At 44.1% G+C, this 27975-nt stretch overlaps 1 protein-coding gene across 1 annotated transcript in view; it reads right to left on the reverse strand.

The window, feature by feature from the left end:
* The window catches only part of LOC121269593 (synaptojanin-2-like), a 505511-nt gene that overhangs the window by 241539 nt on the left and 235997 nt on the right, over positions 1 to 27975 (reverse strand). The window contains exons 21-26 of the mRNA XM_041174296.1: positions 27566 to 27734; positions 23309 to 23470; positions 23068 to 23193; positions 22805 to 22935; positions 11878 to 11986; positions 1702 to 1904 (exon numbers count right to left, since the gene is read on the reverse strand). Coding sequence (XP_041030230.1) covers positions 1702 to 1904; positions 11878 to 11986; positions 22805 to 22935; positions 23068 to 23193; positions 23309 to 23470; positions 27566 to 27734 — 900 coding nt within the window. The remainder of the gene's footprint in view (positions 1 to 1701; positions 1905 to 11877; positions 11987 to 22804; positions 22936 to 23067; positions 23194 to 23308; positions 23471 to 27565; positions 27735 to 27975) is intronic.

Consider the following 27975-nt stretch of genomic DNA (forward strand, 5'->3'; position numbering starts at 1 on the left):
ACAATTGCTGAGTCAAAATCATGGAACTCCTTCTGTAACACCACAGTGGGTATACCTGCTCCACATATACTGCAGCATTTCAAGGTGGTTCACCACCACCTTCTCAAGGGCAATTAAGGGACGGGAATAAATAAAACAAATAAATTGTCAAGGTCACCCACATCCCGTGAACAAATAAAAAATGGAGAGTGGATGGAGATAAATGTAGATCGGCCATGATCTAATTAAATGCAGAACAGTTTCAAGCAGCTGAAAGGCTTATTTCTATTGGTTTGACTTTAATTGGATTATTTTATGATTCAGTCCAGCAAGATTAATGTTCCATTTTGTTACTTTCCAACTAAGAGACAATTGATTTCTGACGTTTGCACATTTTACCTCTGGGCCTTTGATTCAAATTGCCTAGATTAATACAAAAAAAAACCTTCTGCATTGGCAGGCCATAAAAGACTTCAAGAAACGAAAGAAGTCTTAAACTAATCCACAACCACCTGTAAAACAGCTCCTCACAATTCATTGCTAAATTGGCAAAAGTGCAAGAGGTAGAGCTTAGTGTCAAGATACATTTTTGGCTCATGGTAGAGGAGGTCAATGTACCTGGCAAATAAGATCTGGCCTGGGGGGGTGCTTGATGCTAACACTAGGGCCTGAAACTTTGGTGGGTGCATGCAATTGGGGGACCCAGGAGCAGCCGGGAAACGGGCCCCCAACCGCGATTTTATGCTGGCCGGCCAATTAACAGCCAGTCAGCATGAAATGTGCACTGAAAAGCTCAGAACTAAAACAGAATTACCTGCAAAAATTCAGAAGGTCTGGCAGCATCGGCGGAGAAGTAAAGAGTTGACGTTTCGAGTCCTCATGACCCTTCGACAGAACTAATTGAATGTTAGAAGAGGGGTGAAATATATGCTGGTTTAAGGTGGGGGGGGGGGGTGGGGGGTGTGGTTGTAGGGACAAGCAAGCAGTGATAGGAGCAGATAATCAAAAGTTATCACAGTCAACTCTTTTCTTCTCTGCCGATGCTGCCAGACCTGCTGAGTTTTTCCAGGTAATTCTGTTTTTGTTTTGGATTTCCAGCATCCGCAGTTTTTTGTTTTTATCACTGAAAAGCTCAGCACTGCCAGGTTGGGGGCGGGAAGAGGGCGGGCGATGATGTTTCCGCAAGCGCAGGTGAAGCTTCAGGGAGCTGCAGACCTGAAAATGCTAAAATGAAGGTTTAAAAAGCTGCAAAATAAGTGTTCATGCATCAAAATCAATCACCTGAAAATATAGCTGATAAAAATGCTGTCCACAGATATTTATTTTATTTCATGACGGGAATTTCATCCCACCCTTAGACGAAGTTTGATAAAAAATGCAAAGGCCTCCTGGCTGATTTACCTGTCTGCCAACCACAAAGTTGGGTGGGCCACGAAAAATCAGAGACAATTGCGCCGTTAATGGGCTTAATTACCCTCTGAACCGTTGGCAGACACGCTTCCGACTTTTATGCGCACCCGCCAAGTGAAATATTGTGCAATGATGTCGGGCAGTCGCCTGACATCTCACGCGATTTTACGCTCGATTGGGTTGGGCACACACCTGCCCACGGGATGTAAAATTCAGCCCTAGGTGTCAAAAGTGAGCAGAGTGCTCTGTTCTCAATACAGACATCTTTCATTTAAAAAAAAATCATAATCTAAGATAATTGAAATGACTTACCGAGTCACTTTTTATCCCTTTTCCTTTTGGAGGGAATGGCCTAGCAAGAGAATGACTTTGAACAATTGATTGAGCAGGTAACAGAGGTATTGAAGAAGCAGGATAAGTTGCATCATGCTCAGCAGCAAGAGGTATATTAGACTGGGATTTAAGAATTGACTGTACTAGAGGTTGTTTTGCATTGGCTTCTGAATCCAAACATCCTGAAATAGAAAGGGAATGTAAAGAAAATCTGCTTTGGTGTCCAGGGCTGATAACACACAGCTGAACATGCCTCATTCAATTGGAAAGAAAAATATTTTGCTTACATATCTATCTTGTTTACACCTACAGCGGGACAGGTCAACAGCTATAACTCTGTTTTTGAAGTAAATGCCATTATTTTCACCACATCTTCTGGATAATCTAGCTTTTGCTGACCATATAATAAAATGCTCAAAAATAGCTTCCTGCACCCATCAGCACTTGCTGCTGTAGTGAGGTTAGACTTGGGCATACGCTCCTGTACAGTGATATTGCTGCAGACATGTGGGACGGTACCAGGGGAGATAATGCCATGTGTTTATCACTCATTATTTGTGCGACCTTTCTCAGGTCTAGTCCCAAGTCTGATGACATACCAACTCTCATTAATTGATCATGAGAGATGCACTTCTTGATTATACCTCTCTCACACTTATGAGAGGACATCAATTTTTTTTTTAATTAATTTGTGGGATGTGGGTGTCGCTGGCTGGACCAGCATTTATTGCCCATCCCTAACACCCTTGAGAAGGTGGTGCTGAGCTGCCTTCTTGAACTTCTGCAGTCCCTGTGGTATAGGTATACCCACAGTGCTGTTAGGGAGGGAGTTCCAGGATTTTGGCCCAGCGACAGTGAAGGACGATGAGTGACTTGGAAGGGAACTTCCAGGTGCTGGCATTCCATGTGTCTGCTGCCCTTGTCCTTCTAGATGGTAGTGGTCATGGGTTTGGAAGGTCCTGTCTAAGGAGCTTTGGTGAAACCCTGCAGTGCATCTTAAAAGGTGGTACACACTGCTGTCACTGGTGGAGGGAGTGGATGTTTGTGGATGTGGTGCCAATCAACCGGTTGCTTTGTCTTGAATGGTGTCAAGCTTCTTGAGTGTTATTAGAGATGCACTCATCCAGGCAAGAGGAGAGTATTCCATCACACTCCTGACTTGTGCCTTGTAGATGGTGGACAGGCTTTGTGGGTTTTGTAGATGGTGGACAGGCTCTGGGGTGTTAGGTGGTGAGTCACTCATCGCAGGATTCCTAGCCTGAGACCTGCTCTTGTAGCCACAGTATTTATATGGCTAGTCAGGTTCTGTTTCTGGTCAATGGTAACCTCCAGGATGTTGTTAGGGGGGGATTCGGTGATGGTAATTCCATGGAATGTGAAGGGACGATGGTTGGAATTTCTCTCATTGGAGATGGTTATTGCCCGGTACTTGTGTGGCATGAATGTTACTTGCCACTTGTCAGCCCAAGCCTGGATATTGACCAAGTCTTGCTGCATTTGGACATGGACTGCTTCAGTATCTGAGGAGTCGCGAATGGTACTGAACATTGTGGAATCATCAGCGAACATCCCCACTTCTGCCCTTATGATAGGAGGAAGGTAATAGATGAAGTAGCTGAAGACATTTGGGCTTAGGACACTACCCTGAGGGACTCCTGCAGTGATGTCCTGGAACTGAGATGATTGACCTCCAAGAACCACAATCATCTCACTTTGTGCTAGGTATGACTTCGACCAGCAGAGAGTTTTCTCCCTGATTCCCATTGACTCCAGTTTTGTTTGGGCTCCTTGATGCCACACTTGGTCAAATGTGGCTTTGATGTCAAGGCCAGTCACTCTAACATCACCTCTGGAGTTTAGGTCTTTGTCCATGTTTGAACCAAGGCTGTAATGAAGTCAGGAGCTGAGTGGCCCTGGCAGAACCCAAACTGAGCAGCAGTGAGCAGGTTATTGCTAAGCAAGTGCCGCTTGATAGCACTGCTGATGACCACTTCCATCACTTTACAGATGATCGCGGGTAAACTGATGGGGTGGTAATTGGCCGGGTTGGATTTGTCCTGATTTTTGTGTATAGGACATACCCGGGCAATTTTCCACATAGCCAGGTAGATGCCAGTGTTGTAGCTATACTGGAACAGCTTGGCCAGGGGCACGGCAAGTTCTGCAGCACAAATCATCAGTACTATTGCCAGAATATTGTTAGAGCCCATAGCCTTTGTAGTATCCAGTGTCTTCAACCATTTCTTGATATCATATGGAGTGAATCGAGTTGGCTGAAGACTGGCATCTGTGATGCTGGGAACCTCCAGAGGAGGCCAAGATGGATCATCCACTCAGCAGTCCCAGCCGAAGATTGTAGCAAATGCTTCAGCCTTATCTTTTCAACTGATGTGCTGGGCTCACCCATCTTTGAGGATGGGGATATTTGTGGAGTCTCCTCCTCCAGTGAGTTGTTTAACTGTCCAACACCATTCACAACTGGGTGTTGCACGACTGCAGAGCTTAGATCTGATCTGTTGGAATCGCTTGACTCTGTCTATCGCTTGTTGCTTATGCTGTTTGGCACGCAAGTAGCCCTATGTTGTAGCTTCACCAGGTTGACACCTCATTCTTAGGTATATCTGATGCTACCCTCCTGCACTCTTCATTGAACTAGGGTTGATCCCCTGGCTTGGTGGTAATGGTAGAGTGGGGGATGTGCCGGGCCATGAGGTTTCAGATTGTGTTACAGTCTAATTCTGCTGCCCATGGTCCACAGCGTCTCAAGGATGCCCAGTTTTGAGTTGCTAGATCTGTTCAAAATCTATCCCATTTAGCACAGTGGTAGTGCCATACAACACGATAGAAGGTATCCTCGTTGTGAAGACAAGAGTTTGTCTCCCCAAGGACTGTGCAGTGATCACGCCTACCGATACTGTCATGGTGAGGATGAGGCCAAGTGTGTTTTTCCCTTTTGTTGATCCCCTGACCACTTGCTGCAGACCAAGCCTAACAGCTATGTCTTTTAGGACTTGGCCAGCTTGGTCTGTGGCTGTGCTACCGAGCCACTCTTGATGATGGACATTGAAGTACCCCACCCAGATCTCATTCTGCGCCCTTGCCACCCTAAGTGGTATTCACCATGGTGAAGTACTGATTCATCAGCTGAGCATGGCAGTACGTGGCAATCAGCAGGAGGTTTCCTTGCCAGGTGGTCTGTCCAGTTTCATTCCTTTGTTTAGATTTTCTAGTGGTTGGATACAACTGAGTGGGTTGCTAGGCCATTTGGGCATTTATGAGTCGACCACATTGCTGTGGATCTAGAGCTACACATAGGCTAGACCAGGTAAGGACTACAGATTTCCTTCCCTAAAGGACATAAGTGAACCAAATGGGCTTTTGTGACAATTGATAGTGGTTCCACGGTCATCATTAGACTTTTAATTCCAAATTTTTATTGATTTCAAATTCCATCTGCCATGGTGGAAGAATTACCCTGGATCTCTGGATGACTTGTCCAATATCACTGTGCCACTGCCTGCCCCTCAGATTTGGCTGATCACCTTCACTGAAAAGGCCAGAGGTGAGACTGATGACAGCTGAAACTCTGAGTAAATTGGAGGCCTGGCAAATAGAGAGAGAGGGAGAGCACAGGCTGGCAGCTACTGCCAGTGATGCGAGACACCTCAGCAGTGGCTGCAGCTGTTGAAGTCAGAGTCGGAGTCAGGGTCAGGTGAGGGGAGGGATCCGGACCAGTGTATTGGACTGAAGTGGCAAACTATTCAGCTGTCCAGAACAGGAATGCCCTGAACTCTTGTCACTGTGTCTGTTGCTGGGTCTAGCTGGGAAAAGCAAGTGGTCCAGGTTGGCCTTCTGTCCAATGAGCTAAGGAGAAGGAAAGTCAGACAGAGTTTCTGCTCCTCAATTGCTGTACCGTGATTTTGGCTAGGAAGTACATAAAAACATACTGGTATGGATTTGTGTGTGCACATATGGGGAAACACAAGATTGTGCTCATCTCTTATGCCTTTCATGTTAGCTGTGGCTCAGTTGGTAATACTCTCGACTCTGAGTTAGAAGGTTCCGGGCTCAGGTCCCACACAGGGCTTGATCGCAAAAAAACAAGACTGACACTCAAGCAAGACTGAGGGAGTACTGCACTGTCGGAGGTGCTTTCTCTGTACAGTGTGGGCTTTGGCTGCAGTGCACCTGGGCAAGCACTGAGGGCCTGCCCGGAGCACTGGCCCTGGGCTTTCTGCTGACTGCCTGCCTCCAGACAGTTAAACTGCCCCTCATCGTATTAGGAAACTGGAAGCCAACTGAGAAGTCCCAGTTGGCCCTGTTTAACTGCCCTTAATAATAATAAATGAGTCTCATTTGCTGCCTGCCTCATGGGAGTGGACAGCCCTGCCAGGCCCTGAACCTACCTCCCCCCTAGAACGCCCAGCACTAGGAACGGATGTGGGAAACCTGCATGCTGGCCAGTGCCAGCATTCCCAGGCCTCGCCTGCTCCATTCCTGACCTCAGTGGTGCCCAAGAGTCTGCAATGGGATACAGATAGATGAAGTGTTCATCTGAAGTGTTCAGATATAGTGCAAGATGGTGGCAGACATTGTATTGTGTAGGGAAATGTAAGGTTATTCACTTTGGTAGGAAGCATAGAGAAACAGAATATTTTTTAAATGGTGCAAAACTACGTAATCTTGGTGGTCTTGTACAAGAAACACAGAAAGTTGGCATGTAAGTGCAGCAAGCAATTAGGAAGGCAAATGGTATGTTGATCTTTATTGCAAGGAAGTTGGAGTGCAGGAGCTAGGAAGTCTTGCTGCAATTGTACAGTATTTTGGTGAGATCACACCTGGGATGCTGTGTGCAGTTTTGGTTTTCTTACCCAAGGAAGGCTATACAGGATTGCAACAAAGGTTTTCTAGATTGATTGCTGGGAGAGATTTAGTTTAGAAGAACAGGAGGTGATTTCATTCAAACATATGAAATTTTGAGAGGGCTTAGCAGGATAGATGCTGGGAGGATGTGCCCCCTGGTTTGAGAATCTAGAACTAGGGTCATAGCCTCAAGATAAGGGATCATTCATTTAAAGCCAAGATGAAGAGAAATCTTACACTCAGAGGGTTATGAATCTTTGGAATTCTCTACTCCAGAGGGCTGTGGATGCTCAATGATTGAGTACATTCACAGCTGAGATCAGTAAGATTTTTGGACCACAGAGGAATTAAAGGATATGGAGATTAAGCAGGAAAGTGGGGTTGGCGTTGAAGATGAGCCGTGATTTGATTGAATGGTGGAGCAGGCTCAAGGGTATAATCTGTTCCTATTTCTTACCTTCTTATTATTACATTATTTAAGGGGGAGGCGATGGCATTGTGGTATTGCTGCCGGACTAGTAATCCAGAGGCCCAGGGTAATGCTCTAGGGACCAGGGTTTGAATCCTGCCATGGTAGATGGTGAAATTTGAATTCAGTAAAAATATGGGCTTAAGAGTCTAATGATGATCATTGTCGATTGTTGTGTCATGAAGCTATTAATGTACTTAACATTACTGGAAAATATTTTTCATTTTAAAATAGAGGTTTAGTCTGTGGGTGTGTCTTAGTTGAATTAAAGCCAGCTAGTCTGGGTGTCTTGACGTATACTAGTTTTGAGAAATAACAGGTAGAATGCATTTGCATTTTTTGAATAGAGCATTCAAGAAGTGGAGTGAAGTCTGGCACCGAGCTAGCAGAGATCAAGCAATATGTTGATATTACTAATAAAATTGCTACTATGAAAGGGGTTTTACTGTTAGAAGAGGTGGAGTTCAAAGGGGCTAGTGATACAATGAGAATTTACATTCAATGAGCTGTGTTCGGTATAACAGACAGTAGTTTGTATGTGGATGGGCAGCAAAAAATATCATTTAATTATTACTTTAATGGCCTTAATAGGTCTGTTAATTGTCGGTGGGTGCGCTGCCGACTCCTGCGTGCACACGCCGCCCGAAGTATCGCGCAAGTGTGCAATAGCCTCGGGACGCTCATCTAACATCGTCACGCATCATTTTATGCTTGTGCAGGTCGGGCGCACGCCCGTCAGACAAGTGCATCATTCTGCCCCAAAAGTGGCTCGGTAGCACCACCATCACCCGAGCTGTCCGAGTCCTAAATGACATAGCTGCTAAGCTGCGTCAGTGGCAGGTAGTGAGGGAACCAACAAGAGGGAAAAGCATACTTGACCTCATCCTCATTAACATGCCTGCCACAGATCGATCTGTCCATGACAGTACTGGTAGGAGTGACCACCGCACAGTCGTTGTGGAGACAAAGTCCCACCTTCACATTGAGAATACCCTCCATTGTGTTGTGTGGCACTACCACCATGCTAAATGGGATATATTGTGAACAGATCTTGCAACTCAAGACTGGGCATCCATCAGCAGCAACAGAATTGTACTTGAACACAATCTGTAACCTCACAGCCCAGCATATCCCCTACTCTACTTACCATCTAGCCAGGGGATCAACCCTGGTTTAATGAAGAATGCAGGAGGGCATGCCAAGAGCAGCACCAGGCATACCTAAAAATGAGGTATCAACCTGGTGAAACTATAACACAGGACTACTTGTGAGCCAAATAGCATAAGCAACAAGTGATTGACAGAGCTAAGCGATTCCACAACCAACGGATCAGATCTAAGCTCTGCAGTCCTGCCACATCCAGTCATGAATGGTGGTGGACAACTAAACAATTCAGTAGTGGAAGAGGAGGCTTCACAAATATCCCCATCCTCAATGATGGGCAAGACCAGCACATCAGTGCAAAAGACAAGGCTGAAGCATTCGCTACAATCTTCAGCCGGAAGTGCCGAGTGATGATCTATCTCGGCCTCCTCTCGAGGTCCCCAGCATCACAGATGCCAGTCTTCAGCCAATTCAATTCACTCCACGTGATTTCAAGAAACGGCTGAAGGCACTGGATACTGCAGAGGCTATGGGCCCTGACAATATTCTGGCAATAGTACTGAAGGCTTGATAGAGGAGGACGAAGGCAATGTGGAAAATTGCCCAGGTATGTCCTGTACATAATATCAGGACAAATCCAACCTGGCCAGTTACAGCCCCATCAGTCTACCCTTCATCATCAGTAAAGTAAAGGAATGGCTCATCAACAGTGCTAACAAGTGGCACTTGATTAGCAATAGCCTGCTCACTGATGCCCAGTTTGGGTTCCGCCAGGGGCCACTCAGCTTCTAACCTCATTACAGCCTTCGTTCAAACATGGACAAAAGAGCTGAACTCGTGAGGTGACAGTGACTGCCTTCGACATCAAGGCCACATTTGACAGAGAGTGGCATCAAGGAGAAAACTCTCCACTGGTTGGAGTCATACCTAGCACAAAAGAAGATGGTTATGCATGTTGGAGATCAGTTGTCTCAGCTCCAGGAGATCACTGCAGGAGTGGGGATGTTCGCTGATGATTGCAGAGTGTTCAGCACCATTCGCAACTTACAGAATCACAGAATCACACAGTGTAGAAGAGGCCCTTCGGCCCATCAAGTCTGCACTGACACGTGAGAAACACCTGACCTACCTACCTAATCCCATTTACCAGCACTTGGCCCATAGCCTTGAACTTGCCAAGTGCTCATCCAGGTACTTTTTAAAGGATGTGAGGTAACCTGCCTCCACCACTCTCCCAGGCAGTGCATTCCAGACCGTCACCACCCTCTGGGTAAAAAAGCTTTTCCTCACAGTCCCCCTAAACCTCCTGCCCCACACCTTGAACTTGTGTCCCCTCGTGACTGACCCTTCAACTAAGGGGAACAGCTGCTCCCCATCCACCCTGTCCATGCCCCTCATAATCTTGTACACCTCGATCAGGTCGCCCCTTAGTCTTCTCTGCTCCAACGAAAACAAGTCTATCCAACCTCTCTTCATAACGTAAGTGTTTCATCCCAGGCAACATCCTGGGGAATCTCCTCTGCACCCCCTCCAGTGGAATCACATCCTTCCTATAATGTGGCAACCAGAACTGCACACAGTACTTCAGCTCTGGCCTCACCAAGGTTCTATACAACACCAACATGACCTCCCTGCTTTTGTAATCTATGATATGCCTCGAATGATAAAGGCAAGTGCCCCATATGCCTTTTTCACCACCCCACTAACATGCCCCTCCACCTTCAGAGATCAATGGACACACACATCAAGGTCCCTTTGTGCCTCAGAACTTCCTAGTGTCATGCCGTTCATTGAATACTTCCTTGTCAAATTATTCCTTCCAAAATGTATCACCTCCACTTTTCAGGGTTAAATTGCATCTACCATTTATCTGCCCATTTGACCATCCCATCTATATCTTCCTGTAGCCCAAGACACTCAACCTCACTGTTAACCAGCCGGCCAATCTTGGTGTCATCCACAAACTTACTAATCCAACCCCCCACATAGTCAACTATGTTGTTTATATGTCTCACGTGAGTCGCGAATGTGTCCTCAGAGACTGAAGCAGTCCATGTCTGAATGGAGCAAGACCTGGACAATATCCAGGCTTGAGCTGACAAGTGGCAAGTTACATTCGCGCCACACAAGTGTCAGGCAATGACCATCTCCAACAAGAGAGAATCTAATCATCACCCCTTGATGTTCAGTGGCATTACCATCACTGAATCCCCCACTATCAACATCTTGGGGGTTACCATTGACCAGAAACTGAACTGGACTAGCCATATAAACACTGCGGCTACAAGAGCAGGTCAGAGGCTATGAATCATGCAATGAGTAACTCACCTCCTGACTCCCCAAACTCTGTCCACCATTTACAAGGCACAAGTCAGGTATGTGATGGAATACTTTCCACTTGCCTGGATGAGTGCAGCTCCAACAACACTCAAGAAGCTTGACACCATCCAGGAAAAAGCAGGCTGCTAGATTTGCACCACATCCACGAACATTCACTCCCTCCACCACCGACGCACATTAGCAGCAGTGTGTACCATCTACAGGATGCAATGCAGTAATTCACCAAGGCTCCTTAGACCGCACTTTCCAAATCTATGACCACTACCATCTAGAAGGGCAAGGGCAGCAGATATATTGGAACACCACTACCTAGAAGTTCCCTTCCAAGTTAATCACCATCCCGACTTGGAAATATATCGCCATTCCTTCATTGTCACTGGGTCAAAATCCTGGAGCTCCCTCCCTAATAGCAGTGGGTGTACCTACACCACATGGACTACAGCGGTTCAAGGAGGCAGCTCATCACCACCATCTCAAGGGCAACTAAGGAAGGGCAATAAATGCTGACCCAGCCAGTGAAGCCCACATCCAGTGAACAAATACAAGAAAATAATGAGTGTCTTAACAATAAAATGTGAAAGGATTTAGAAATTATATAAAAATGGGCTTTCAAATCCTTTAACTGAAGTTGCATTTTCACATCATTATTTAAGACTTTGAGCTTATATTGCATCATGAACACTACTGTACAGAGAAAAAGTATGCCTGACTGCACCATGCAACTGCCTCCAGATACTGTAATGCTACTTATTATTCTATTCACACATCCATAAGCCACCTGCAGGATATCCCATGTACTCAACTCACACAGTACAAACACATTTTGTGGCGTTTTCATATGGACCAATTTCTAAAATAAATGTCTGCCATAATTAATTTAATGGGATGATACCCTTTGAATGAATATAATTTTGCAATAAAACCAATTATAGAAAACTGTTTCAATGCTTCTTTTTACCGAATATTTGTACTGATCAGTGAAGATAAAACATATTGGTTGAAACCTGTTTTGTGTTTCTTGTTTCTTAGTTATGAAATATACAAAAGAAACATACAATCATTTAGAAAAAAAATGTGATAGTTTTCTTGTGATATTCATTGTCAACTACTTGCATGTAAATAGTATTTAACTGGAAATACTATAGCTTACATCGGCTCCAGAAGTTTTTTTCTAGAAAGGTGTTTAAGAAAAACCTTCTGTAATGCAACTTTCAACAGGTTTACCTTGATAAAATACTGCAGTCATAACATTTTTACATATTTCTATGTTCCCAAAACATCAGTGATGTTGCACTAAGAATATGTTCTCTTATCTTATATTCATGCATTGCTGGCCAGGCAACAGTATTTTGGAATCACACTTTACATGACAAGCTTACCTGTTTTCAGCTCCATTAAATGCCTTATTGCCTCTTCTGCTTCCCTGGCAGATGTTGTTTTAATTTGTTTCACATTATATGGTTTGCTAATTCCAGTTCTAGATAAAGACTAAGAAACAAGATTACACTGAGTTGAACTGAAATGTCAAAAAATTATAACACATCAGGCAAAACCCAATATAGAAGTGTAGCTAAGAAAGGCCTTTTGTGTGTGTGGAATGTAAAAAACTATATAATCACTTGACATTAATATTGCAGTTTACATTTTGTGAATGTCAGCATTACAAATTTCCGTTCTACTCTAGATATTTTTCTCAGCATCACTTATCTCCCCCAATAGGTAGTGTTTGCCTTTGCTGTTTTTTTTCTTTCTCTCCCACTGCCCTGGATCTACTTTATTCTTTGCACATTTATCTGGGCTTTAATTTTACATTACATTTACAAAAGGTATGCCTGACTGCACCATGCAACTGCCTCCAGATACTGCAATGCTACTTATTATTCTATTCACACATCCATAAGCCACCTGCAGGATATCCCATGTACTCAACTCACACAGTACAAACACATTTTGTGGCGTTTTCATATGGACCAATTTCTAAAATAAATGTCTGCCATAATTAATTTAATGGGATGATACCCTTTGAATGAATATAATTTTGCAATAAAACCAATTATAGAAAACTGTTTCAATGCTTCTTTTTACCGAATATTTGTACTGATCAGTGAAGATAAAACATACTGGTTGAAACCTGTTTCGTGTTTTTTGTTTCTTAATTATGAAATATACAAAAGAAACATACATCATTTAGAAAAAAATTGTGATAGTTTTCTTGTGAAATGCACTAAGTACATTAGCGGGCACTTCAGCCTGCGCTAATTATTCATCCACAGGGAACACGCCATTTCTCTGGTAGGCAGTATCTGATTCGCCCGCCCCGCCATGACCTCAGCACTCCCTATCTCCAGGCAGCCTTATTTAAACAGCACTGCTGTACAGTGTTCGCACTCTCTGCAGCCTAGGACCTCCAGTGAAGTCATGGCTTCCAAAGGCAGAAAGCACATTGTGCCCAAATTCAGTGATGTCTCACTGGTGCGCCTGTTGGATGCAGTCGAGGCCTGCCGCGATGTCCTCTACCCCCTCTCTGGCTGTAGGCCTTCCACCAAAGTGACCAATCCGGTTTGGGAAGCAGTCACAGCAGTAGTCAGTGCAAACGACATGTAGAAAAGGTCAGTCACGCAGTGCAGGAAGAGGATGAACAATCTTCTCCGTTCCTCCAGTATAAGCCAACCATCTCATCACTCGCAACTCACACTGTCACAAACCCATCACACATTCCCAAGGATCTCACTTGCTGCTGCCTCAAGGGACATCACCACTTGCTCTCACACACCCTGACATCTCCATCTGGCCTCACCTTCTCTGGAGTTTGAGTCCTAATCCTGTACAGGGCTCCAACTCACCAACCACAGATGCCAGACATCCTTATCATCTGCCCTCACATGCATGTTGCTCATACTCTCTCCATCTGCCTTCATGCAGGACAAGCACAATAAGGAGGAGAGGTCCTAGACTGCTGTTGGAGTTCCTAAGATCAAGGTTCTTACAGACTTCAAGGACAGAGCCATAGAGCTAGTGAGGTGAGGTCTGTGGTGCACACCCAAATGAGGATCCTGCACTGCAGCATCCATAGGTAATCATACTGCGCATGATTTCTCCTGTTTCAGAGTCACCTAACATGCACTATTTGCCTCTCTTTTCTCTCGTAGGCACCTCTGGGAAGCTGCCGGAGACATCCACAAGCCAGGCCCTCAACTCCAGCCCTGACAACATGTCAGATGAGGACCTGAGGACAGCACCTTTGAACACACAACACAACGCTCATCCACACCCTCCACCAGCGCAAAGGCACACACCTTGGTGGCACAAGCTTGAAAAATGCATTGGGGTCACAATATGGTGAGCACAGCACATCATCTGGTCCACAGCAGGTGGAGGCGGGGACATCAGAGGTCACCAGCACTCGGAGGACTGCTGGAGGCCACAATTCTGCTGAGACATTTTACCTGCCAGCCGCAATTAGCAGCTTTTCATGCAGTATCATCCCATTCTCGACCTTGTTAATAATGCATTCACAGGAAAGATGCCGGGTCATTAGTGGGGCGACCTCTGATTCGCCTTTCCCACCATTACCTCAGGTCCTCAGTAAACCAGGCACCATATTTAAAGAGCGCCCCTCCACTCTCTCCATAGCATCAGAACTGCTGCAAAGTCATGGCTTCCAAAGTGCTGCCCTCAAAGTTAGTGACTTCTCCCTCAGGCACCTACTGGATGCAGTGGTGCCCTGCCGTGAAATCTTCCACCCCCGCTCTAGGTGAAGACCAGCAAGCAAGGTCATCAATCCAGCATGGGAGGCATTGGCAGCAGTGGTTGGCGCCAACGCCATGCAAAAGGGGACAGCCACCCATTGCCAAAAGAGGATGAATGATCTCCTCTGTTCCACCAAGGGAATTCACTCACTTTCAACTCACAAACCCATCACACATCCACAGGGATCTCACTCACTGTCAACTCAAGGGACATCACCATTCAGTCTCTCACACACACCTTCATCCGTCCCGCGGATTGCGTCCTCATTCTGTCCATGAGACCACTCATCACCCATACATGCCAGGCATCCTTCTCATCTGGCCTGATAGGCATCCTACTTACATTCTCTCCATCTGTATTCGTGCAGGACAAGCTGGCACATGATAAAAGGGAGAGGTCGCAGACTGGTGGAGGAATGCCTGATATCAAGGTCCTCACAGACTTTGAAAATAGAGATATCCAGCTGGCTGGTGACAATCTGGACCGGTCCTGTGCTGACGGTGAGGTGAGCAGTGCTCAGCCAAGACAGGATCCAGCAGTGCAACATCCATCAAACAAACATGCTGTGAGTGAGTTCCTATGTTCTGCAGTCCCCCCCGACAGGCACTAATTATCTCTCCCTGCTTTCGCAGTCACATCTGGGAAGCAGCCGAAGGAGTCCACAACCCAAGTCCTCGATTCAAGCCCCGAAGACACCTTGGAAGAAGAATCTGATGACACCCCAATTGAAGACCCATCACAGTGCTCACCCATACCCTCCAACAGTGCAGAGAGACACACCTTGGTGGACTTAGTTCTAGAGTGGCCTCGGGGTCACAATCTGGTGAGCACATCGCACTGTCTGATCCATTGAAGGCGGCGGCAGGGACTTCCCAGGTTTCAGACACTCAGAAAATCCAGAGGCCAGCAATCTGCTGAGTCTGAGTCAAATGACGAGCCTCTGGACTCGGTCATGTCTCAGTTGCTGGAGCTGCAAAGGCAAGCTCAGGAACATCAGGGAGGGATGTCCACTGCATTCCTCAGATTGCAAGGCATGATGGAGGAGTCCGTCTGCATTCAGTCTGAGGTGATAGCACCAGCATGCCATTGCACCGAGGTCAACATTGGTAGGATGGCTGCCATGTCAGAAGGCTTTCGATTAAGTCCCACATAAGAGATTGGCGTGTAAAATTAAAGCGCATGGGATTGAAATGGACAGAAAACTGGTTGGCAGACAGGAAACAAAGAGTAGGAATAAATGGGTCATTTTCCAAATGACAGACAGTGACTAATGGGGTACCGTAGGAATCAGTGCTAAGACCCCAGCTATTCACAATATATATTAATGATTTAGATGAGGGAACTAAATGCAATATCTCCAAATTTGTAGACGACACAAAGCTGGTGGGAGGGTGAGCTGTGAGGAGGATGAAGAGGTGCTTCAGTATGATTTGGACAAGCTGAGTGAGTGGGCAAATGCATGGCAGATGCAGTACAATGTGGATAAATATGTGGTTATCCACTTTGGTAGCAAAAACTGGAAGACGGATTATTATCTGAATGGCTATAAATTAAGAGAGGGGAATGTGCAACGAGACCTGGGTGTCCTCGTACACCAGTCATTGAAGGTAATCCTGCAGGTGCAGCAGGTGGTAAAGAAGGCAAATGGTATGTTGGCCTTCAAAGCGAGAGGATTTGGGCCCAGGAGCAGGGATGTCTTGCTGCAATTATACAGGGCCTTGGTGAAACCACACCTGGAATATTGTGTGTAGTTTTGGTCTCCTTATCTGAGGAAGGATGTTCTTGCTATAGAGGAAGTGCAGCGAAGGTTTACCAGACTGATTCCTGGGATGACGGGACTGACATATGAGGAAAGATTGAGTCGGTTAGGGTTATATTTGCTGGGGTTCATAGAAACCTATAAAATTCTAACAGAACTAGACAGGGTTAAATTCCCGATGGTGGGGCAGTCCAGAACCAGGGGTGACAGTCTGAGGATACGGGCTAGGCCATTTAGGACTGAGATGAGGAGAAATTAATTCACCCAGAGAGTGGTGAGCCTGTGGAATTCGCTACCACAGAAAGTAGTTGAGGCCAAAACATTGTATGTTTTCAAGAAGGAGTTAGATATAGTTCTTGGGGTGAAAAGGGATCAAAGGATATGGGGAGAAAGCGGGAGCAGGCTATTGAGTTGGATAAGCAGCCATGACCATAATGATTGGTGCGGCAGGCTCATAGGGCTGAATGGCCTACCCCAGCTCCTAGTTTCTATGTTTCTATGCAGACCTTGGTCGAGCGCATCGGTCCTTCACTACTGTGTGGGCTGAACTCCATCACTGATGCCATAGTTAGCCTCCAGCAGTGTCAGCGCAAGAGGGGTGCAGGGTAACTTGACCTCCCTCCAGCTTCCCCTTCTCAAGGACTTAGCCAGGGGCTCTTCAGCACCCATAGGGAAGATCATCAGCAGATGCTGCCCACTGACCGCTACACCCAGTCTCGCAGGCAGGGCTGCAGTTCGCAGACTGCCTCCACCTCCACTGTGGATGCCCGGGGAGCACCAAGATATAGCAGCAGGGTTAGGAAGGTTAAGAAGATGTAACTCTTTCGAGCACAAACACGTTTCCATCTGTTCCTATTCAGATGAAGTTACATTGTTTCATAATTTGCCATTGTGAGATTTGAACTTTTGATCTTGGGTTTACAAGCCCAGTACCATAAGCCTGGGCATGAGTGTTAATCACTTGTACATAATGTTCACTATTGTAAATAAACTTCTAAGAATACGTCCTCGCCCACGGCTCCCTGTTATGATGAGCAGCGTTTGTGCCACTCAGATGTGAAAACTTGGTTCCTGTACAAGATAAAGGCAGTTGTCTCAGTGTAGGGCATCTTCCCTGTGCAGTGTGTAACCTTCAGACCAAAGTGATGGTCCAGCTTCACACTCACTGGACACATTTCTGATGCCAAATGTAGTGGGCAGGTATAACAGAGTTCCGTCATTCTCTCTGTGTGCTCTCAGCACCTTTAAGGTGGGGCTGTCCCTGCCCCAATCTCTTCAGCATCTGTGACCAGTGACGCTGTGCTCCTGAAGGGGTCAGGTGCTAAAGGTGGACAAAGGATCAGGTACATTTAAAGTTTCACAGCTGCATCTCCATGATATGACCGTGATCACAGAGCACAAGCGAGTTGCCCTTAGCCAAACAGGAGTCAGACATTCACAGAGGAAATGTGAAAATCTATGCAGTGTCCTCACTGCATGTCATCATCGTCTTCCTAGAATCTAGCAACAATTAGGGCCTCTGCTGCATCTCCATGACAGGAGCCTGAGCACTGAGGGTATGTGCGCTGCCATAGCCACACAGGAGTCAAACATTCAGGGATGCAAGGCGAGGATATCAGGCTTGTCCTCACTGCATTTCATCATCATCCTCCACAAATCTTGCGGCTATGTGAGCCTCTCCAGCCCACCTGCCTTGTCTGGGCAGTGCAACGGCTTCATCACCGGCATCTTCGCTTTCTAGGACCTGGTTACTGTCATCCCGTTCGCATCCTCCTTATTGGAGGGTACATGCAGCTCCTCCATCTCCTCCTCAGCCAGGTCCTCCCCACTTTGTAGTGCCAGAATTATGGGGTGCGCAGCAAGTGACAAAGATGCATAACACCCTCTGGGGACCGTATTGCAGTGCTCTACTGGACCTGCTGAGGCACGGGAACCTAGTTTTCAAAATGCCTATGGTTTGCTCCACCAAAGTCCGGGTCTCGGCATGAGCCTCGTTATACCGCCGCTCTGCTGCAGTCTGAGGCCGCCGCACAGGCGTCATCAGCCACATTCTCTGCGGAGCCATCCCTGCAGCTTCTGTGGACCCTGGAAGATGTTAAGGATCTGAGACCAGCTAAGGATATAGGAGTCGTGGACACTCCCTTGGAACTGTGCGGAGACCTGTTGAATGTGTTTGAGGTGGTCGCACATCAGCTGAACATTCAGCGAGTGGAAGCCCTTGCGACTGACATAGTTGACTGCTTGTTGCCATGGAGGTCCAAGCACTAGGTGAGTGCTGTCAATGGCACCCTGCACCTGTGGAAAACCTGAGATCTGCGCAACTCCCAGTGCTCTTGCTTCCTGGCTTCCCTGATCCCAAGAGAAATGCATAAAGTTGTGTGCCTTTGCAAAATGGTGTGCATGACCTCCTGGATACACTTGTGTGTAGGAGCTTGCGAGATCCCACATAGGTCACCTGTGGAGCCCTGGAAGAGCCACTGGTGTAAAAATTGAGCGGCACGGTCACTTTCACGGCCACAGGCAGTAGATGCCCTCCATGTCCCTGTGGCACCAAGTTCTGCAGCAGGTGGCATTTGTGACTGACCAGTTTCCTAGGCATGCGCAGTCTTCAGTGACACTGGTTCTCAGTCACCTGCAGCCGTCCAGAGACCCTGGGTCTAGTGAGCCACCTACGAGCGACAGCTCTCCGTGGATCTTCAGCTGTGTGCACAGCAGGTCCTGCTGCTCCTTCACCTTTTCAAGAAGAGAGTTCCAAAGACTCATGACCCTCTGAGAGAAAACATTTATCCTCATCTTAGTTTTAAATGGGCGACCCTTTATTTTTAAACAGTGATCCCTGGTTCCTGATTCTCCCACAAGAGGAAATATCCTCTCCACATCCACCCTATCAAGTCCCATCAGGATCTTGTGTGTTTCAATCAAGTCGCCTCTTACTCTTCTAAACTTCAGCGGATACAAGCATGGTCTGTCCAAACTTTCCTCATAAGACAACCCACCCATTCCAGGTATTAGTCTGATAAACCTTCTTACCTTCTCTGAACTGCTTCCAATGCATTTACATCCTTCCTTAAATATTATTGACCAATAATCTACACAATACTCCAGATGTGATCTCACTATTGCTCTGTATAACTGAAGCATAATCTCCCTACTTTTGCAATCAATTCCCTCGCAATAAATTATAACATTCTAGTAGCTTTCCTAATTACTTGCTGTACCTGCATGTTAACCTTTTGTGATTCAAGACACCCTGATCCCTCTGCACCTCAGAGCTCTGAAATCTCTCAACATTTAGATAATATGCTTTTCTTTTATTCTTCCTGCCAAAATGGACAATTTCACATTTTCCAACATTATACTCCATTTACCAGATCCTTGCCAACTCACTTAATCTATATATATCTCTTTGTAGCCTCCTTATGTCCTCTTCACAAATTGCTTTCCTACCTTCCTTTGTGTCATCAGCAAATTTGGAACCATCCCATCCATCCCTTCATCTGAGTCATTTATATAAATTGTAAAAAGTTGAGGTCCCAGCACTGATCATTGTGGTACACCACTCATCACATCTTGCCAACCTGAAAAAGACCCATTTATGCCTACTTTCTGCTTCCTGTTAGCCAGCCGATCTCCTATCCATGCCAATATGTTACCTCCTGTGAGCTTTTATTTTCTGCAATAACCTTTGATGTGGCATTTTATCAAGTGCCTTCTGGAAATCTAAGTACAGTACATCCACCTGTTCCCCTTTATCCACAGCACATGTTACTTCTTCAAAGGACTCCAATAAGTTGGTTAAATATGATTTCCCTTTCACAAAACCATGTTGACTCTGCCTGATTACCTTGAACCAAGTGCCCTGCTGTAGTTTCTTCAATAATAACTTCTAACATTTTCCCTGTGACAGATGTTAAGCTAACTGGCCTGTAGGTTCCCACTTTCCATCTCCCTCCCTTTATGAATAATGGAGTTACATTTGCTATCTTCCAATCTAATGGAGCCTTTCCTGAATCTAGGGAGTTTTGGAAATTAGACCAATCTGCTCAACCTTTCCTCCGTAAGATAACTCCTTCATCTCATGAATCTTCCCTAAACTGCTTCCAAAGCAAGTATATCCCTCCTTATGTAAGGAGACTGTACACAATACTCTGGGTGCGGCCTCACCAATGTACTGTACCGGTGTAGCAAGACTTTCCTACTTTAATACTCCATCTTTGCAATAAAGGCCAACATTCCATTTGCCTTCCTAAATACTTGCCATGCCTGAATGCTAACTATTTGTGATTCATATACAAGGACACCCAGATCCCTCTGTACCGCAATTTCTGCAATCTCTCTATTTAAATAATATACTGCTTTTCTATTCTTCCCGCCAAAGTAAACAAGCTCCATCTGCCAATTATTTGCCCACTCCCTTAGCCTATCTATATCCCTTTGCAAACTCTTTGTATCCTCCTCACAACTTGCTTTCCTACCTACCTTTCAACCACCAATTTGTTCACAATACAGTTGGTCCCGTCATCCAGGTTATTAACATAAATTGTAAATAGTTGAGGCCTCAGTACTGATCCCTGTGGCACTCCATTAGTTACAGATTGCCAGCTTGAAAATGACCCATTTATCTCAACTCTCTGATTCCTGTTAGTTAGTCAATCCTCTATCCATGCTAATATATCATCCCCAACACTATGAGCTCTTATCGTTTGGAGTAACCTTTTATGTAGCACCTTATTGGATGCCTTTTAAAAATCCAAACACACTACATTTACTGGTACCTCTTTATTTATCTTGCTTGTTAAGTCCTTAAAGAACTGTAATAAGCTGGTCAAACACAATTGCCCTTTCACAAAATCATGTTAGCTCTGTCTGATTGTATTATGATTTTCTAAATGTCCTGTTACTACCTGCTTAATAATGGATTCCAGAATGTTCCCAATGACAGATGTGAGGCTAACTGGCCTGTAGTTACTGATTTCTGTCTCCTTCCTTTCTTGAATAGAGTTGTTGCATTTGCACTTTTCCAATCTGCTGGAAACTTTCCAGAATCTAGGGAATTTTGGAAATTTACATCCATTATCTTTGCAGCCATTTCTTTTAAGGTCCTAGGATGCAGGCCATCAGACCCCAAGGACTTGTCAGCCTTTAATCCCATTAGCTTTCCCAGTACTTTTCTTTTAGTGATTGTTTTAAGTTCCTCCCTCTCCCTTGCCTCTTGATTTTCCACTATTCTTAGGATGCTTTTTGTGTCTTCTACTGTGAAGACAGATTCAAAATACTTATTTCCCATTATTAATTCCACAGTCTCAGCCTCTAAGGGTAAACTTGCAGAAGCTTTTAATGTCTGTTTTTATATATCTTGTTAATTTTCTCTCATACTCTTAAGTTCTCCCTTATTATTTTAAGTCATCCTTTGCTGCTTTCTAAAATTTTCCCAATCTTCTGGCCTACCACTAATATTCACAGCATTGTAAATCTTTTCTTTTAATTTGATACTATCCTTAACTTCCTTGGCTAGCCATAGATGGTGCATCCTTCTCGTAGAATCTTTTCTTCTCAATGAACTATATCTTTGTTTAAAGGTATATGAAGTATCTCCACAAATGTCTGCTACTGCTCTTTAGCGGCTTATCTGTTAACCTGTTTTCCCAGTCCACTTTAGTCAACTGTCTTCATACCCTTCTAAATGCCTTTATTTAAGTTTAAGATTTTAATTTCATATCCACATTTCTCACTCTAAAACTGAATGTGAAATACTATCTTGTTATGATCGCTCTTAACTAGAGGATCCTTTACTATGAGGCCATTAATTAATCCTGTATTGTTACAATGCCATTTTTAAAATAGCTTCCTCCCTTGTTGGTTCCAGAATACACTTCATGAACTGATCCTCCAGGCTGCGTTGGCAATTTGATTCTATGATCATACACCATCCATTGGTATGTAAAATCTATTTGAACAAGAGACCCTAACCTATCCTTCTGCCTCGATGCAGTATTTCCCACACAACTTAACACATTTATTATTTGTAACAGCTGCTGTAATATATACGGAGAGACTAGAAAAGCTGTGATTGGTCTCTTTAGTCCAGAGAAGGCTAAGGGGAGATCTAACAGAAGCGTTCAAAATTTTGAGAGTTTTGATATCGTAAATAGAGAGAAATGGTTTCCATTTGCAGGAGGGTCAGTAACCAGAGGACACTAATTTTAGCTCATTGGCAAAAAAAGAGGGAGCATGAGGAGAAATTGTTTTACACTGCAATCTGGCATACACTAGCTGGAAGGGTGGTGAAAGGTGTCTCAATACTAACATTCAAGACGGAATTTGATAAACACTTTGGAAAGAAGAATTTTCAGGGCTATGAGGAATGGGCAGGGAAATCAGGCTAATTGCATAGGCTCTTTTCAAGAGGCTTGATGGGCCAATAGCTTTCTTTAGTGCTGTATCACAATGAATTTCAACCACAGGTAAGAGTATCTCAAATTCCACTACCCAAAAACCGACTGTTGGCAAAAACTGGACATTTTTATAATGTTCCATGCGTCAATTTTAATTGAGTAAAATTTTAAAAACTTACCTGAACCATTCAACTAAGTGCTGCATTGGTGCTCTGCGGTTCCAGACTAGTTACCAGCTTCATCGCTTCATGTGCCGCTCTAACCCACTCCAAGCAACACTTGACCCCACCCGACCGGTCTTGACCCGAACTGCCCACAGCCCAACCATTTGACCCCAAATCCGGCAAGATCAAAAATCCAACAAGGCCTTGGTCCCAAGGGTGCTGGATTGAGGTACGGTACCTGCGCATAATTTACAGCTTGTTGAGTTGTCCCTGGAAGAACCTGGGATGAGTTTGAAATCAAAGCCTGGAAAGGACTTTCTTCAGATAAAAGCAAAACATCAGAGGAAGATTTTTTCATGTTTTGTATAGCTGAGGGACAAAAAAACAGATGTGCAGTTTTAAAATAAAAGCAATTAAATAAATGTCTGTTGACCATCAACTACTAGGTTTACTCGGATATTGAACTCGTCATTTGATAGCTAACAGTTTAGTAGTTCTTACTTGGAGGAGGAGGTCTTTGTGGAGGCTGAGGTCGATCAGGTACTGACATAGATCTACTTGTTGCACGTGGTCGAAATTCACTTTGAAGAGCCACCTCCTGATTAATTGTGGGACATTTTGCATTGCCTAAAACAGGAGTTGCATATTTAGATGCCATAGAATAGTTAAAAGTAAAGCTCCCCAGCTTTTAGCAAAATAAATAATATTTGCTATTGATCATGTTCAAAAAGTGATTATATACCTGTTATTTCTTCCTTTTGAGTTACTCTGTTAAGTAACTGAAACTCATGAACCTCTTTAACATTAGATTCTGGAGACTCTTCGGGTGCATTTTTGTGATTTTCTGTTTGTCCTGTCACCAAGTGCTGTGGAACAATTTCATCTAAATCTTCATCTATATCTCCTACACAGAAAGGATGCGCATTTAGTTAATTTCAACAATGCACTGCATTTGAAAGATTACAACATGGGCTCTCAAGTGGGGTCCTGTGAAGAAGATTTAAGGGGTTCACTGCTGATACTCTGCAGGGGTTTCTAATGCCATCAATCTAGCCCCGGATCAATTAACTCTTAATGACTACCAATCACATTCAGCATCATACCATCATTTTATACGACATGCTTCTCACCTCTCTCATGAGCCAGCAATTCATTTACAAAATTCAATATTAAAATTAAACTGCAGAGAACATTTTTAATGCATTGTCCATTCTAGATCCAAAAATAAAATGTTACTTAATGACTACCTGACATTTGATTTATTACCATTCTCTCCAAAAGCTGCTCCATCCCACTCCTGAATAGCACAAGCCAATCATTCTGTTTTAATTATCAGCTTGAGCGGGGTTAACAATTTATTTTGAGAGAAGTCTCTGGGTACTTAAACTGTGGAGCAGCCTACCCAGACCCATCTGGAACATTTAGTTGGGAACCAACTCAGAGGCAGCAGGAATCCCTGGAGAGAGGAAGACAGATGATGAAAAAAGCCTCCAGAATCGATCCCTCGAGAGAGACAAACCTGGCAGAAGCAGGACACAAAAACGGTCAGAAAAGTGAGGATAGCTGGAAGTTATGGGCGGGGGAGGTAATAGGTCCTGTTAATTGTGTGTGTAGAGCATGCTTGCAACTGGAGTTGCAACCCATAGGATAAGAGAAAAACATTGATCATTCAATTAAACATAGGAGGAGAAACTGAAGCAAGGGGAGGAAAATTTGGAATAGTTGTTCCAAGCCTGCTGTTTCACAGGGAGAGGTTAGGAATGTTGGTGATGCCCTAGAGCTGCCAGGCTACTTGAATAGTGCTGCTATAAGGTATAGCATTCTTAGGTAATGACGTTCTAACTGGTACACCAAGTACCCTCATAATGCTTGATAGGACAGTGGAAACAAATTCAACAGGAAATTGGATTAATGCTTGAAGGACAAAAAAATTTGTAGGGGTGTGGGGGAAGAGTCAGATGATGGGACCAACTAGATTGCTCTTCAAAAGAACTACTACAGACTCAATGGGCCAAATGGCTTCCTTTATGCGGTTGTCCTGTAGTGACAGAATCATTACTCAGCACTAGTAATAAGTTTCACATAAAGTAAATAAAACAATAAAATGTATAATTATATAAAATATTTATATTGTATTGCAAAGGATCCATGGAGCTTTTGTAACATGAGAGGGAAGGCCTCAGAAGCAAAAGAGTTGGGAATCCCAGAAGAGATTCATTTGATGTTTGCAGGACTTTGCTGTGTGCAAATCGGCTGCTATGTTTGCCTACATAATATCAGTGACTACAGTTCAAAAATAACTCATTGATTGTAAAGTGCATTAAGAATGTGATAAAGAATCATGTAAAAACTACTGTTTCTTTAAGTCCAGCAGGCAAAATGCTCCCAATACTTAACAGGAGTGTGGAGAGGAGACTGCAATGTGGGTGCATCTACATCACAAGGATTGTACCAGTTCATGGTGACAGCTCACCACCACCTTCTCTAGGGCAATTAGGAATGAGTAATAAATGCTGGCCTTGTCAGTGACGCCTACATGAACAATTTTAAAAAATCTTTTGCATTTAGTTCAATTTCCCACACGAGTTGGCCGGCTGACAGACAGGAAAATCAACAAAACAGTTTTCCTATCTGTATTGTTGACATGCCTATTAAGAGTCCTAAGTACATTCAAATGCATATTTACATTTTCTGCAACAGTTTGTTTATCAAGAAAACAAAGTTTTACTCATCTGGATAAAGCTGATTTAAGATTATGAAAATAATTTGGTTTATTAATGTGGTGATTGGGAAGTGGTGAAATTCCTGTAGGCAGAGAGTGTTTTCAAATGAATTTGTGTCTTCTTGGATCAGCGGTATCCTGCAAGAATGCTAGGGCCTTTGTTATTTAAAATTTTAATTAATGAACTACAGTCACTGTTGTAAGAACGATCCACAAGCTTGCAGAAAATACCAAGACATATGCGAGAGTTCGGACAGTAGAGAACGTTCAACAATCACAAACTAGATTGGGCCTGTGTTTGGCAAATTATGTTTAACTTAGAAACATGTAGTGTTATACACACGGAAAAGGAAAGTGCTAAACAAAAAGGCAAGCAACGAGAATAAGAAAGAAAGCAAATGGAAGAAAGAAAGAGATGTGGATGTTCTAATGCAGCAATTTCTAAAGGTTGATAACAAATGCGATAAAGCTATAGTTAAAGCGAAAAGGTCCAGGACATATTCAGAGGCCAATTCACTATGAAACAAAGCAGACCACTTTGTCCTCATTTAAGACCTGGGTTGGGCCTCAGTTAGAAAAATGGGTCTAGTTTTGGTTCCTCACATGGTGGAGGTTATCAAGGCTTTGGAAAGGGTGTAGAGAAGGGCTATGAGATTAGTTCCTAGTTTAATGCACATTAGTTATCCAAATAGACCCAATGGGCAGAATTTTACATTCAGCGTGCGGGAGCGGGCCCGATATGCCGGAACATAAAATGATGCGCGATGATGTTGGGCGTGTGTCTCGATGTCATCATGCTGTCTCGTGATATTTAGTTTGGCAGGCATGTGCCAGTGTCGGCTGCGCCCCTGCCAATAATTGAAAGGCCTATAAAGGCCATTAACATACTAATTAACTCCAATTTTATGTTGCCCGTCCAACTTAATGGTTGGCGGGCAGGCGAAAAGGCCAAGCGGCCTTTACAGTTTTTAGGAAACCTCATCCACGCGTGGGTGGTGAAGCAGCTGAAGATGGTTGGGTCTAGGACACTACCCTGAAGAACAACTGCAATGATGCCCTGGAAATGAGATGATTGACCTCCAACAACCACATTCCTTTGTGCTAGGTATGACTCCAACTAGTGGAGAGTTTTCAGGGCATCATTGCAGTTGTTCCTCAGGGTAGTGATTCCCACTGACCCCAGTTTTGCTAGGGCTCCTTGATGACACACTCAGTCAAATACTGCCTTGATGTCGAGGCCAGTCACTCTCACCTCACCTCTTCGGCTCTTTTGTCCACGTTCAAACAAGACTGTAATAGGCATGTTAGTCTTGTATAACAATAGAGATAGGAGAAAGCTTTCTGAGATCTAGTACTGCTGGTGATGGGTTGATGATTTTTTTCTGCTTAGTTAAATTCTAACATTATTTTTTAAAAATTGTTCTTCAGATTTTGATGGCACCTGGAAGGCAGCACTTATTGCCCATCCTTAGCTTCTCTGAGAGCATAAATATTTAACCATATAATGTGGGACTGGAGTGACGTGAAAGGGCTTATGGAGTTTCACATCTCCTCTAAAAGACGACACCTCCAACGGTGCTGCACTCCCTCAGTACTCAGAAGTGCCAGCCTGCATTATTTGTTCAAATATCTAAACTCAGTTCAAACTTGTTTGCTCCACTTTTGACTACTGTAATCTACAATCAAACTGTATAAAAAGTTCTCAGTTGGCAAAAATGCATAGATGCCAGACAGCTAGCTTATCTGTAAATGCTTTAATTACAGTTTAGTGGAGAGATTGTTGATGCAGGAACTACAGTACTAATTACTCTATCACCAACGAGCCCTCCTTTGACAAAATATGCTCATGTACTATACTTCGCTGGCTAGTTTTGGATCTAGGTCGAACTGAACAGCAAAGATGTTAGCCTGGAGACAGCAAAAGATTGTTGAATAGCTCTGTAAGGACACAAGTGTCAAAATGCCACTGTGCCCAAAACATATTATGCAAATTCTAATCATGTATTGTAATTTGATAGTGAATATACAGGCAGAGCAATCACCCTAAAAACTGAAACAAATTCAGCAGACTGTATTGTTGGCTGATCTAGGTCTGTACTAGTTAGGACTTGTATTCAGGAGATTGTTGTTGATTAGGTGTTTGGAAGTCTGTTGGATATTTCAGGGTAATCGCTCTCCACTCAACTTTTGCAAATCATTGAAAGTCTGAACTCATGCTGAAAACTGCATGTGAAAAACTGGAGCAACAACACAAAACTTATGCAGCATATGAATTACCTTCGGTGTCATAATCCAGACTGTTGAAATCAAAGGTTTCTTCAAGCAGGCAAGAATTTGCAGTCGGGGACATCGGTGCAATACTATTCCTATTAACGTTCATTTCTTCATGTAGATCATTCAGCCAGTTTCTGGTCCGGGGTCTTATACTTACCACTCTGCCATTAAACTTAAAGGTGTTAAATCATATTAATTTTAAATTGATGGAACAACACAAATAAATAATTACACAAAACTTGCTTCCACCAGCCATCCAATGAAATTGCAGACGATAACAAATCATTTAGTCAAAAAAATCTCACCTTTCCTCTGGTTCATTTGTCAATCACCTGAAATCTGTGTTGTCTGGTTACCAACCCTCTAGCAAACTGAAACAGTTTCACCTTATCTACTCTATCAAAGCCTCTCAC

Source organism: Carcharodon carcharias, chromosome 2, assembly GCF_017639515.1.
Source record: "Carcharodon carcharias isolate sCarCar2 chromosome 2, sCarCar2.pri, whole genome shotgun sequence".
NCBI classification, from domain to species: Eukaryota; Metazoa; Chordata; class Chondrichthyes; order Lamniformes; family Lamnidae; genus Carcharodon; species Carcharodon carcharias.